At 46.1% G+C, this 13,259-nt stretch overlaps 1 protein-coding gene across 3 annotated transcripts in view; it reads right to left on the bottom strand.

Moving 5' to 3' along the window:
* Positions 1–13,259, bottom strand: part of LOC121439272 (rap guanine nucleotide exchange factor 4) — a 261,927-nt gene that overhangs the window by 207,049 nt on the left and 41,619 nt on the right. For all 3 annotated transcript variants that reach the window (XM_041639728.1, XM_041639726.1, XM_041639727.1), the window contains exon 4: positions 2,389–2,535. In XM_041639728.1, coding sequence (XP_041495662.1) covers positions 2,389–2,535 — 147 coding nt within the window. The remainder of the gene's footprint in view (positions 1–2,388; positions 2,536–13,259) is intronic.

The following is a 13,259-nucleotide window of genomic DNA, read 5'->3' as shown; positions in this document are numbered from 1 at the left end:
AATCAAAAAAATAAATAAATAAATAAATAATAAAAACATCCCCTCCTTTCAACTCGGAAAGTCTTTCTGGATTTTGTCCCCATCCTGGGGGACTAGAGCGATCAGAAGACAGAAGACGGGCTCTCAAGCTACCAATGAGGGGTGACCCACAGAACTGGAAGACACAAGCAAAGCTTTGGCACAGCCATGACAGCCCTCGGGGTTAGTGCTCCCATTTAACAATTCCTCCCTGAGAGGCGTACCAACAGGAAGCAGCCTGAGGTATGTAGATGGAAGCTACCCAAGCGACAGACACGTGGCCAACAGGAGATAGCCGTGACCAGCCTCCTTACCGCATCCATCAGCAACCCCAGCACATTTTCTGGGAAACAAAATATTTGACTTGACTGGGTTAACTTTTAGCCCGAGCATCTCTTTACCAAAATCCTGGGCAGAGCATCAACGAAGATAACATGAGAATGGTCAGACAAATTTGGGGTGAGAGGAAATTGACCAGGCCTTTTAAAGAAGTCAGTGACAAGAGGAGGTGGGAAAGAAAGGAGGGGAGACGAGACAGAGAGAGACACAGAGAAAGTTTTAATATCACAGTCAAATATAACACGCTTTGTTTTGATTTTCACCTGGACCTGGTCTGAAAAAAAATACACATCTACAAAACATATTTTTGGAACAACTGGGGAAACATGAAGTCTACACCAGTTATCAGATGATTTCGAGATACTAGGTGTTCACTCTGTAAGTACATAACACATAATGGCACTATGGGTTGTGGCAAGATGCTAATTTCCTTGAGATACACATTCAGTACTCGGGATAAAATGTCATAAATAACATTAAAGAGGCCCAGAAGAAAAGCAAGATGAAGCAAATTCAGCTTTGGGTTAACTGCTGGGCTACATGTCCAGCAGCGAATACTCCTTGTATTATTATTTTATCTGAAGAACAGTCCTACAGATTGTTTTAACGTTCTTAGGCAGCGACTTCTCAAGAACTTCCCTCGCAACCCTGTAGGCCCCTGACTTAAACAGGTATTCTGTATTTCTCCAAAGCTCCCCTCCCAGACTGGCCACAAACAGAACGGCTACCGTGGTACATGGTACCTTTAGCCACGGCTTCCTTTCTTAAGTCAGTTCCCAAATCCCCATCACAAAAACAATCCGCTCATTTGCCTGGAACCTGGTTCCTTCCGATTGACAGAGCGCCTTTGCCCACATACCCCGCATAAACTGACTTTTCACTTTTCCTTCCTAAAATACCCAAGCTTTGTCTCTGAACTTTACAGAGCCGTTGGAGCTCTTTAATATTTTCTAAAAGAAACATTTCAAACAAGCAACCCCACAATTTATTCACGGCCGCCGAGAATAAAGGTAACAGGCTCCCCCAGCAAGACCTTCCAAAGCTTCTGCCTGACTTTTAAGGTTGAGCGTCGTGGCTCGCTCACCTGCAGGCTGGGCCCCGCAAGGAGCCAGTCATTTGTTTGTCTCGGGAGGAAGCTATTTGATTACACAAAATTCCTTTTCGGATCAAGTTCGGAATCTCAGCCACACTGGGACAAGTGGCAAAGCCTGCCAGCTTGACGGGTGGACTTCCGGACATACTGAGCCAGGGACAAAGACAAGGAGCCACCACAGGTTAAAATCCAAAGCTAAAGGAGCTGAAAAGGAACGAGAGCATAAAAAGATGCGAGGCTCGGCCAGGCCTTTATCAATGCTCTACCTGCCATGACTGCATATAAGATGATGTATTCCTCGCACTTCCTGTAAATGAGCACTGTGCCCTAAGGGACGCTGGGGAGCGTCGGCAAATGCACACGCCAACAGGCCCAGCGGCATTCATCCGCTGCTGTGCCACCTATGCATTCTGAAGCTGGCAAGGAACCAGACATCTTTACGGCCCCCCATTTTCCTTACCTTATTACAGAGCGCATCATTTTTAAAAGCATTTAAATGAACCAGATGTTAACCCCATTCATTCCACTTTCTCCGGGAATGTGTCAATAATGATTTTTAAAATGCAAAAGAAAATGTCAAAGTATTTTGTTCCCTGGCTAAGAATACATCCGTGGAATAGGAAAGAGAAAATTCATAAAACACTCTATGGTCATTCAAGAAATAATTATAAGGTATGTCAAACCACAGAAAATCGAGCAAGCACTAAATTAGCAACCAAAAAAAAAAAAAAAGGATGTCTCGTGTCAAAATGGCTTTTTCACTCACTCATTTGAAAAACAAGTTTTGAAAATTAAGTTCCATCCACCGGCTCAGAACAGCACACATTAAGGCTTGACTGTTTGGCCATTATCCACGCGGCAGTGCTCTCTCCCTCCCTCCCTCCCTCTCTTTCTCACTCCCTCAAATGCTTTAATTGACAGGAAGCCTTGGGGCTCACCTCCCATAGAGTCTTGAAGTCGTCCTGCTCAATGCGGAGGAGTTCACTGCTCTCTCTGGTAACGATGGTCGCATGGCGGGGCGTGTTGTCCAGTATGGACTCTCCAAAGGCTGTCCCGATCCCCAGGGTGCAGATGGTAACAGCATCCTGAGAAGCATCCCCCCCAAAAAAAGGTCATTAGAAAATTAAAGATGCAATGGATGAGAGACTAATTTTTCTTCAAATTAAAGTATAATTTGTAAAAAAATAAGTACCCAATTCTTATTGTGTGGTTCAACTTATTTCAGTAAATGTATACACTGATATAAATGATATGCCATCAAGACTTATGACCCTTCTTTTACTCCTAAAGGTTCTCTGTATCCCTGATCCAGGCAAGACCCCTCCCCATCAGAGGAAATCACAGCCCTGATGATTTCCATCCTCAGAAGGAAGTTTTGCCTGCTGGGGAACTTTACAGAGAAAGAGACAGTAGGCTCTGATCTGTAGCTGGCTTCTTTTGCTCAACGTAACATCTCTGAGTTACCCCCGTTCTCACACAGGTCAGTAGATGTGTATCCTCGTGTAGGTGAGTAGGCTTTGCACCCCACTGCGTGGCCACGCTACCGTCTGCGCATCCACTCTCGTCCTGAGACCACTAGGATGTGTCTAGTTTGTGAATACTGTGAACACTGCTGATGGCAATAATCTGATCTTTTTAGAAAATGCTGGTTGCTTTAAGAAATGAAGAACCGTTTACTGAAAGCGGACTGGGTCCTCTTGGCGGGCAGGAATGATCACAATGTTCAGGAAATTGGAGCAGGACTAATACTGTCCCTGGGGACCTGAAGGTCTGAGGAGTGAGCTCCCAGAGGCCCCTCAGGTCAGGCAGCAAAGAAACCACAGAATGAGATCTAAGTCCTTCCAATTGGAGATGCCAAGCTGGAGATGCCAAGCTCTTTGTATCACGCTGCCTCCTGCAGCCGGAACAGAGGAAGAGCAGCACCAGAGAAAGCACGGGTAGCTGTTTATAAAACATCCTGAGTCCGTGCTCAAGAACGTGCTGAGAAAATTGTAAAAACGGATTCCTCTCCAGATGCAACATTGGCAAGAACATTTATATTTGGTCCTAACTCCTTTCAAACAATGCAAAGAGCCGCTCGGAACCATCCGGAGATGGATTCTGCAGGCGTTGGAAGCTAAGGAGACACACAAGGGTTACCCTCCAGGTTAGAAGATGCCCTTTTCCTTACATGCATCTAGCACAGAGTCGTAGGCAAATATTATTCAGATCCAGCCAGTGGCTCTGCAGTCACATCTCTGAGACAAATGCACACTAGAATCCAGGCCCTTGGACCATGGTAGATTGCTTCTGCAAAAATATTACCCTCTGAAACTATGTTCAGGAAAATAAAAGTCAATAATATTTCAGAAAAAGAAAAGAAAAAGATGTGGGGCAAATTTAAGAGGAGCCGTTGATAGACTCTCCAGAAGGGCGCCTGCAAACAAAGCCATTCAAAGCGTACCCAGGACTGAAATATCAGTGGTCGGGAAGTTAGTGACTAACTTTCACATTCTAGTAGAAGCAGGAGATGTGTTGAGACAAACCACAGGCTCCCATACATCCCCTAAAACGAGGGATCCCTGGAGGCTCCCACTAGACCGCTGTATTCTTCTATCAATTCAGATTCCGGACCAGTTTTTTGCTTAATACATACTTTCCAGTGTCGAGACTTGTTTATTTGTTTATTTCATTGTTGTGTTTTTCGAGACAGGGTTTCTCTGTGTAGCCCTGGTCCTGTCTGTCCTAGAATTCTCTCTGTAGTCCAGGCTGGCCTCAGATTCAGGAGTCCCCCCCCCGCGCCTTCTGAGTGCTGGGGTTAAAGGTGGGTGCCACCACATCGTGGCTAGTGTTAAGACCTTTTAAGACTTGAGAGAGACCCATCATGAGGATCGCAGCAAGAGTGTCGCGAAGACGTCAGTCACACAGGAACTAACTGGTGCTTACAGATTAACTGGACATCGTTCTCACCTCCTCTCCTGATACAGGCAGTTTGTCACCAAAGCACACACAAATATGGACTGTGAAACTCAACATGACCTGTCTTCTTGGGCGAGAACGGCTCTTGTAATAAAGACACAAGATGGACTGCTTGCTTTCCCTTGGAGCTTTCAATTTACCCAGGCCTAGTCATATTCCAAAACACAGTTGTGGTGGTATTGCTACCCACACTGCTTGGAATATTCCACTGAACAATAATGTCCACTGTAACAGGTGCCCAACCACTACCCGAGTCCAAGGATCTGCAGTCACCAGAAGTGACTGTGTGGCCAACCCTTCCTAAACCCCCTCCTTTGTGCTTGATCCAGTCAAATCTAAAGACAGGGAGTCACAAATGACAAGTGGTATAGCACTTGTCTAGGGTGCAAGAGGACTGAGGATTTGATCCAGCACATCAGTCAAACTCCATACACGTTCTCATCTTGAAATTCAGGCTAGGAAATCTCTCCACATTGTTCTCAGCTCCAGACTTCAGTTTCATCCAGTTCAAAACAATTTTTAGGTCAAACTTACTTAGGAATTGGAACGGATGTGGGAGGTATTGGCTAGGCACTGAGATAGTTGAGGCCAGGGAAACTGAAGGGCTCAGAAACCATTCGGACTTTCTAAAGGCTAACCGATGTGCTTGCGGTCCACAGCTGCCTCTCCTTGACATGGAAGTCTGGGCTCCTTACAGGCTCAGGAGGAAACTGTCAAATGAAATCACATCCAAACGTTCTCCCAAGCTTTGGGGTTAATAGGCTGTTGTGAACACGGGTTAGAAGACAAGATAAGTGTGGGTGATTGTAGAAGATCCTGTGCCCACACTCCGATCTCACTATACCCCACAGGTCAGCATTCAAAGCCTGGACCCCTGTAGATGCCTCTGCCTGTTGCCACGCATGTCTGTTTCTACATGCAACATGAGATTTCTTTAAAGCCAGCACGGAAGCTGCAGGTCTACTCCCATCGCCACGCTTATCCCTCAGGTACGGTTCAGGAGAGCATTCATGACATCTGCTTGTCTACGGATTGCTTACTGAGGTCACCTGAGAAGAAATGGTTTCGGTACCATAGAAAATGAAGCAAGCAGTCAGCACTGGTCAGAGAGCAGGGAAACACTGGATAATGCCCTGTTCCACATTAGCTTTGAGGACCTTTCGAATGAGAAGTAAAGATTCAAGAATATAAAAGACTTCATGAGATGAAGGAGGGCTTAGCCAAGGCTGCTGGAGCCCTACCAGGTTACCCCTGCATGTTCCTAGTGAGTGAAGGCTTAGGATCAGATTTCCCATTTGTTTAAAGGCTTTGAAATACTTGTATTACATATATGCACATATTCATACACACATATGTGTGTATATATGTATATATATGGGAGGAGACCTCAGTCTAAACACAAAACCCTTCTGTGTCATATTTCCTCACGCACAGTCTGAAAACAACTCCATACAATGTCCCTGACGAGTCGGTACACACACTGAGCTGTTCTGTGTAGACATGTGTGCGCACATGTGCAAGGGGCTGTAGAGGAGCACCCGGGGGAGTCCCAGGCGGGGTCTTTTGAGAGATCATTTCTCACTGAGCTCAACACTCATCAATTGACTGGGCCGGCTGGCTAGCGAGCTCCAGGGATCCGCCTGTCTGCACCTCTCCCAGCCCCTGTCACGGCAGGGTTACAGAGGCCTGTGACCAAGTCAGCTTTGTCACGTGGGTACTGGAGACCTGAATGTGAGTCCTGGTGCCTCTGTGGCAGGGACTTTATTGAGTGAGCCATCACTCCATTCCCTGAACTGTGTTTGAACTGCCTGCCATACGGGATCAGATACAGAAGCTTCCATTCCTAGCACCCCAAAGTTTCAGAACTTGAACCGTTTAGGATTTTGAGGTTAGGAGTGCTATCATCCTGCACTAGCATCCCCGTTATCACTGTTTCATAAGCTAGACAAACCCAGACTCAAAGATGTTCAACATCCTGCCCAAATCAGGCCAGTTATAGAAAGAACCGAGACCAGAAACTAGCTGATCTCTTTGCCAAGATACACACGGCCTATTCCTTCTGATCCTTGTAAAAACATACTGATATGTCATTTGACAACACAGGCAGTCTGTAGCCCACAGCCTGCCTGGTAGTCACTCTGTGGGGAGCATTCTGAGTCAGGCGTATGCGGAAGTCCAGCTCCCCACTGGGTCTGCTTCCTGTCTAGTTAGGGTTATTGATGCTGTGATGACACACTATAACCAGAAGCCACTGGGGCAGGGTTTGTGTCACTCACAGTCCCATATAGCAGGGTGGTACCTGGAGGCAGGAACTGATGCAGAGGCCACAGAGGGATGCTGCTTACTGCCTTGCTCCCTCTGGCTTGTTCAGCCTGCTTTCTTATATAACCCAGGACTATCAGCCCAGGGGTTTCCCACCATAGTGGGCTGGACCCTCCCCCATCTATGATTAATTAATAAAAAACCTTACAGGCTTGCCTACAGTCCAATCTTACAGAGGTTTTATTTTTATTTTTTTTCAATTTGGGTTCTTCCTCTCAGGTGAGTATAGCCTGTATCAAGTCAACATAAAATTGTTCACATGAACCTCAATCTGAGGGTACCAGTAACTAAATCTGCCCGGGCCTTTGCTGTACAAATCCGCAGCTGTCTCAGATGCTGGTATAAAAATCAAAAGATGTTAGCAAGCCTCTGGTGACAGGCACCAACCGCCAGGCAAAGGAAGGCCACACGGAGTCATACAAAGGTGAATCAGAAGAGGCCTGAGTCTTGGTAGGCCTAGATTACACATCCTCCTCCACAGCTTTGGACAATATGTTCCCAGAATCCTTAGTGAAATAGCCACACTCGCCTTTAATAAGATTAATAGCAGAGTACATTTTTAAACATTTATTTGGGGGGGACAACCGCCATGACACACAGGTGGGGGTCAGTGTGTCTACTTGGGGGAGTTGGTTCTCTCTTTCTACCACGTGGGCTTCAGGACTCGAACTCAAGTAGTCAGGCTTGGCAGCAATCCCCTTTGCCAGCTGAGCCATCTTGCCAGAATTAAATAGGAATAAACAATATAAAGGAAACTGTAATTCCTCACTCCGTCACATTGCCACACATGTATAGGTTTTCTCCACTCCTAAAAAGCAAATTATATTTTTGCTATTATTTAAACAACAGCGAATCTCTATAGTCATGTTGTATTAAGCTTCATCTAATGACAGCTTTCAACACTTAAATTCCAAGTTTCTCTGTACCCCCCCCAGTCTGGATGTCAAGTGGTTTGAATGATCCGCAAAACACTTGAGCTCTCTGGGGGAGCACGTATTCAAAGGAACCCTTCTGGCAATCCTGCCGTAAATCAAAGAATCCTTTTGTACTGCATCTAATCACCCCTAATTTATCTGCTTTGTGTGTCTGCATTATGGAAAACTCACATCTTAAAGGGGCGTTCTCACTAAAGCCATTTCAAGTTTGTTTCCTGCCTGCAGTACGAAAATAGGGGTGGGGCGAGGAAAGCCAGGGTTACAGGGTCGCAAGCGGTTAAGATCGCTGTCCGAGCTAGGAAACACGGGCCTGGCAGATGTTCTGGGGGTCTCAGAGTAACTTAATCGATACATAGATCTGGGCATTGTCGGCGTGAACACATGGGGGCTTCCTTTTCTTTTTCTTTTAATTATTCTGTAATGTTGAAGAGTTATCAGGTATTAGGCCGGGTGTGGTGGCTCATGCTTCTCAACTACGCACTTGAGAGGCAGAGGCAGGTAGATCTCTGAGAGTCTGAGACCAGTCTGGTCTACTGTATAGTAGGGCCCAGACTAGCCAGGGCTATATAGTAAGACCTGGATGAGAAAACAAAAACCAAACCAAACAAACAAAGTACAACCAACATTCCCCCCCCCCCAAAAAAAGAGTTATGGGGTCTTTTAGTTATTCAGACTTTACTCATTTCCATATTACTAAGTCAAGAATTAATAATCTCATGTGTTGGGTTATCTTTAAGTGTGTAGATAGACTCAGAAGCATAGATTCTTACAAAGCAAATGTTTTTTACAGTGTTCACTTTCAACCTATAAGAGACACTTTGCCATTAAGTTCCAGAACGCTTGCATTTAGCTTGTGAGCTTGAATCAGCTCCTGGAACTTACTGAGTCCTCTAAGCACACTTTTAAGAAATAAAGTTGAATGGAACCCAGTTTCAAGTCAGTCAAGGTATCCAACTGTACATTTGTCAAAAGGATTTACTGCCAAGCAGGAAGGCAAATACTTCAAGTCCAGTGTGTTCTCTGGCAAACAGCAACAGCGAGGCAGGTTCCTTTCAGAGCATGTCCCTGGCGTTGGCTTCTCAGCCAGCTGAGGGACATCAGATGAGCAGGCTGGGGACAGCTTGCAGAGGATAAACAGGAGTGGGCATTTCTAACCAATCAGGAGGCCACACACACCGAGCGGAGAGCCGGTCTCACTAGTACTGTGCCACCCAGACAAAGGATACAGAGCAACCAAGCTATGTCAGGTGAGTTGCTAAGTCGATTAAAAAGCTCTCTTCCTAAAAAACATCTCAGCCACAGCCAGAGCACAGGCAGGAGTCGGCATGACAACCGGTCACTGACAGCTTGGCACCGTTCACATCTTCTAGGTGGGCCCCCTAAAGCCTCTTCAGAAATGTGCCTGACAAATGTCTCCCCGAAATGGTGATGTCACCGAAAACAAAAACAAGGTGGAAGAACTGAGTGGATGAACCGGGGGAGGGGAGGAGAGATTGATTTGTGCGTCAAATTTGATAAACGAAAATGCCATCCACAAAGGCATCTTTGTTGTAAAGGCAAAGGCAGGGACGACTAAAGGTTCGCTATTTGACCTTAGCGAGAAGAACAATAAGAGTGCTTTTTTCTAAAACCAGAGTAAAATTTGCCAGATAATGGCGCAATGACAGATGAGGGGGTGGGGTGAAGAAAAGACCAAGGCCAAGTGCAGCCCTGATTCTCTGTTCCCAGTGAAATGGCTAAAAATTAAACTCCTGCCTTTTCAAATACGGAGCTGTTTTTCCTGCTTTTCGTGTTCTAACACTGCCCTCTTGTGACCAATATCAGCATTGCAGGCATGGCAGCCCGCAGCTCTCCATTCTAGTCACCAGAAAGCACAGGGACCCTGCTCTCTCCAAAGTTTTGTATTAAGTGCTTTATATACATCGACTCATTAAAGCAGAAACTATTGGCCTCCGTTAACAGGTTTCTAATTGCACATACTCATACCCAACCAAGTTCCACGAGGAGACCTCAGGGACCTCGGGACTTAGCTGCTGGGTGTGCTCAAATAAAGGCAATAGTGAGGTAAGTGCCACAAAGAAGCACATGCTTTCACGACCACTATTCTCTGTGTTTGAAACATGAAATTCTGTCAACAGTCTTTAGGAATTGGTATGGTTAAACATTTGTTACAGTTTGGATGCTTCTAAATTAGTTTAAAAAATAATACATGTTCTTAGGATTTAGATATACCATAGTCTCCCCATCTACAAATCTGCAGGGAAAAACAAGACCTTACACACACACACACACACACACACACACACACACACACCACACACACACACACACACACACATTATGCACGCACAAGTTGGGTGCTGTTGTCTGATGTAGTGACTTTTATAAGCCTTCTTAAGGTTTATCATGATTTCTTGTTTTTTAATTGTTTTTATTAGTCTATATTTTTTCTCAGCTTCCCTCCCCACTCCCCTTCTACCCTCTCCTATGATCCCCACACTCCCAATTTACTCAGGAGATCTTGCCTTTTTCTACTTCCCATGGGGATTAGATCCATGTATGTCTTTCTTAGAATCCTCTTTGCTGTCTAGGTTCTCTGGGACTGTGAATTGTAGCCTGGTTTTCCTTTGCTTTATGCCTAAAAGCCACTTATGAGTGAGTACATATGATACTTGTCTTTCTGGGTCTAGGTGACCTCACTCAATATGTTTTCTAGATACATCCATTTGCCCACAAATTTCAAGATGCCATTATTTTTTACTGTGCAGTACTCCATTGTGTAAATGTACCATGGCTTCTTCATTCTTTCTTTGGTCGAGAGGCATTAGGATTGTTTCTGGCTATGACAAATACTGCTGCTATGAACATAATTGAGCACATGTCCTTGTGGTACAATTGAACATCCTTTGGGTATATACCCAAAAGTGGTATTGCTGGGTCTTGAGGTAGGTTGTTTCCTAATTTTCTGAGACATAGCCATACTGATTTCCAAAATAGCTGTACCAGTTTTCACTCCTACAAGCAATGGAGTAGTGTTCCCTTTATCCCACATCCTCTCCAGCATAAGCTGTCATCGGTGCTTTTGATCTTGGCCATTCTTACAGGTGTAAGATGAAATCTCAGAGTTGTTTTGATTTGCACCTCTACCTAAACCGAGAACTCTCGACAGATTTTTTTTTGTTTATAACACATTATACTGTTCGCTTCTAGCCCTGATCCATTAACATATTAATGAAAAACGCATTCCTATAGTTCACCCGAGTGGGACTTCCCAGCCCAAGTAAGCAGACCTGAAAGTACCTGAGGTTCTGGGGCTTGATTTTGGTGATTGGCTCTGATGTCCCTGGAGGGAACACAGGTATCCCTGAGGAACTGGAAAGGCTAGTCCTCAACAAGATCCCCATGGCCAAGTAGAACTCTTCATGAATATGTGAGCCATGTTGGGACTCCATTGGCCAAGGATGCTGCCTGTAGACATGCCCCCTTGTTTGCTGGTCATAGTTTTTTTTTTTGTTGTTGTTGTTGTTTTGTTTTGTTTTGTTTTTTCGAGACAGGGTTTCTCTGTGGTTTTGGAGCCTGTCCTGGAACTAGCTCTTGTAGACCAGGCTGGTCTCGAACTCACAGAGATCCGCCTGCCTCTGCCTCCCGAGTGCTGGGATTAAAGGTGTGCGCCACCACCGCCCGGCCTGGTCATAGTTTTATAAGACAGAGTAATGGCCAAAGTCGAAAGGCTGCCTGAGAAGCTAGGGGACACGCCTTTAACACTATGCATTTCAGTGGGCCTGGGTTTTGTTTGAAGGCGAGAGGGTTAAACATGGTGTATGCAAAGATAGAAGTGAGGGTTTGCAGGTCTCTGGAAGTTCCTCAGCACAGGAAGAACAGAAGCCACTCTGCATTTCCCAGAATTCGTAAGGCAAACATGGTTTCAAGGTAGCCATGCAGAAATAAGAGCAAGAGCTTCAGCTCCTCGGGGAAGGTCTCTGCATGGCGGATCATGTCCCTTTTATCCCATCCAGGGGCTTTCTCCCTCCATCCAGGCTGCTCTGGAAGCCTTGATCTGGTGGAACTCCGCTGCCCAGAAAGCAAGGCTGAAGAAGGAGGGTGTGTCTCTGGGGTCCAGCAGGGAAAGGAAGAATGTAATCGATTGAGAAGTGAGCTGTGCAGCTCGCAACAGGATTTGGGGTCCTTCAGAGACAGAGTGAGGTTGTGGGCAGCAGTTCCGACCTTTCCCTCCCTACCTGCACCCCCCACCCTCATCCAGGTGGCTGTTGAGCTGATCAGTGGGACCGAGCCTGTGCTGGGAGGTAAGCCATCCCGTGGCCTGAAGCCCAGTGGCCTGTCTTCATCCTCCCCACGAGCAAAGGGCCTGGAGCTCATAGACCCACCCATCCCCTGAATAATTTTCAGTTTTCTACAATGTGGGATCAGTGGGTTTCTTACGGTGATCTCAGGTATCTGCGATTCACTGAGCAACCATGTACGCACACTGCCCCTAGATCTCCTGGAGACTGCTGAGGAACTTTTGGACACCTCGAAAGGCCGTGCATGGTGACTAACGTTGACAATGGCAAAGAAAGGACACGGGGATTACAGGAATCCTGGTGGCCTCTGGCTCTTCAGCTTCCCACTCTGTCATCCTAAGGAGACCATGCTTTCTCTACGGACAGGCGTGGCACAGCACACAGGGGACAGGCCCTGTGAACACTGAGGGTTCCCACCACTTGTGTGGGGGACGACGCCAATGAAAAGCGAGTACAACCTATACCCTAGGGCCCAAGAGCTCAGTACAATCCATCTACACCAGACGCTGCTGGTTCTTAAGTTAATGAGCACAGCTGGGGGCGATGCAAAGGAGAAATAGGATGCTCAGGAAGGTGAGAGGAGCTTATGAGGCAAATAGAATATTTATATATGCATCCTTTAACTCCCCCATCACTACATAAAATAGGGTAACTTTCATTTTAAAAAGGTATCAAATCAATAATACCCAATACATGTATAGCATAAGTAATACTTTGTCAGAACTTGGGCCCATCCCTTCGGGACATCACCGCCCACTTCTTCACCCAAGTCAAGGTCCTTCCTTTCCCCAGCTGCCCATCAACATCCTTTCTAGTGATTTCGCCTCTGTCCTATAGCCTGCTGTCTGTCCCTCAGTTTTCTCCCCTTATCTACCTCACTCCAACCTGGGTGTCCTGTGGAACGCTGGGCCACGCTGGTTTAACTGCACGTTACTAGATCTACGAGGTGTTCAAGGAAGAGAAGGTGGGTGTGGAGGTGAGGGACCAGGGCTCTGGGATGGCATCACATGCAATGGAGTGGCTGGAGGAGCCAAGGGGAAGCTGCCGCTTCCAACAACGGTGATCTTCCCTCTTCCCATCCTTTGAACATTCCTTATGTGATGTGGGATTGCCCTCTGTCTGCTGTGAGTATGTTTTATTGCCATTGGTTAATAAAGAAGCTGCTTTTGGCCAATGGCTTAACAGAGTAAAGGCAGTAGAAAATCTGAACAGAGATGGAGAGAGAGAGTAGGCAGAGTCAAGGAGGTGCCATGTAGGGGCCGAAGGAAACAGACAGACCCTGGAAATTTACCT

Source organism: Microtus oregoni, unplaced genomic scaffold, assembly GCF_018167655.1.
Source record: "Microtus oregoni isolate MIOR12 unplaced genomic scaffold, Mior012 000060F_ref0000265, whole genome shotgun sequence".
Lineage (NCBI taxonomy): Eukaryota > Metazoa > Chordata > Mammalia > Rodentia > Cricetidae > Microtus > Microtus oregoni.
Note: the sequence above shows the minus strand (reverse complement) of the source record. Positions and strands in the feature narration are given on the sequence as shown.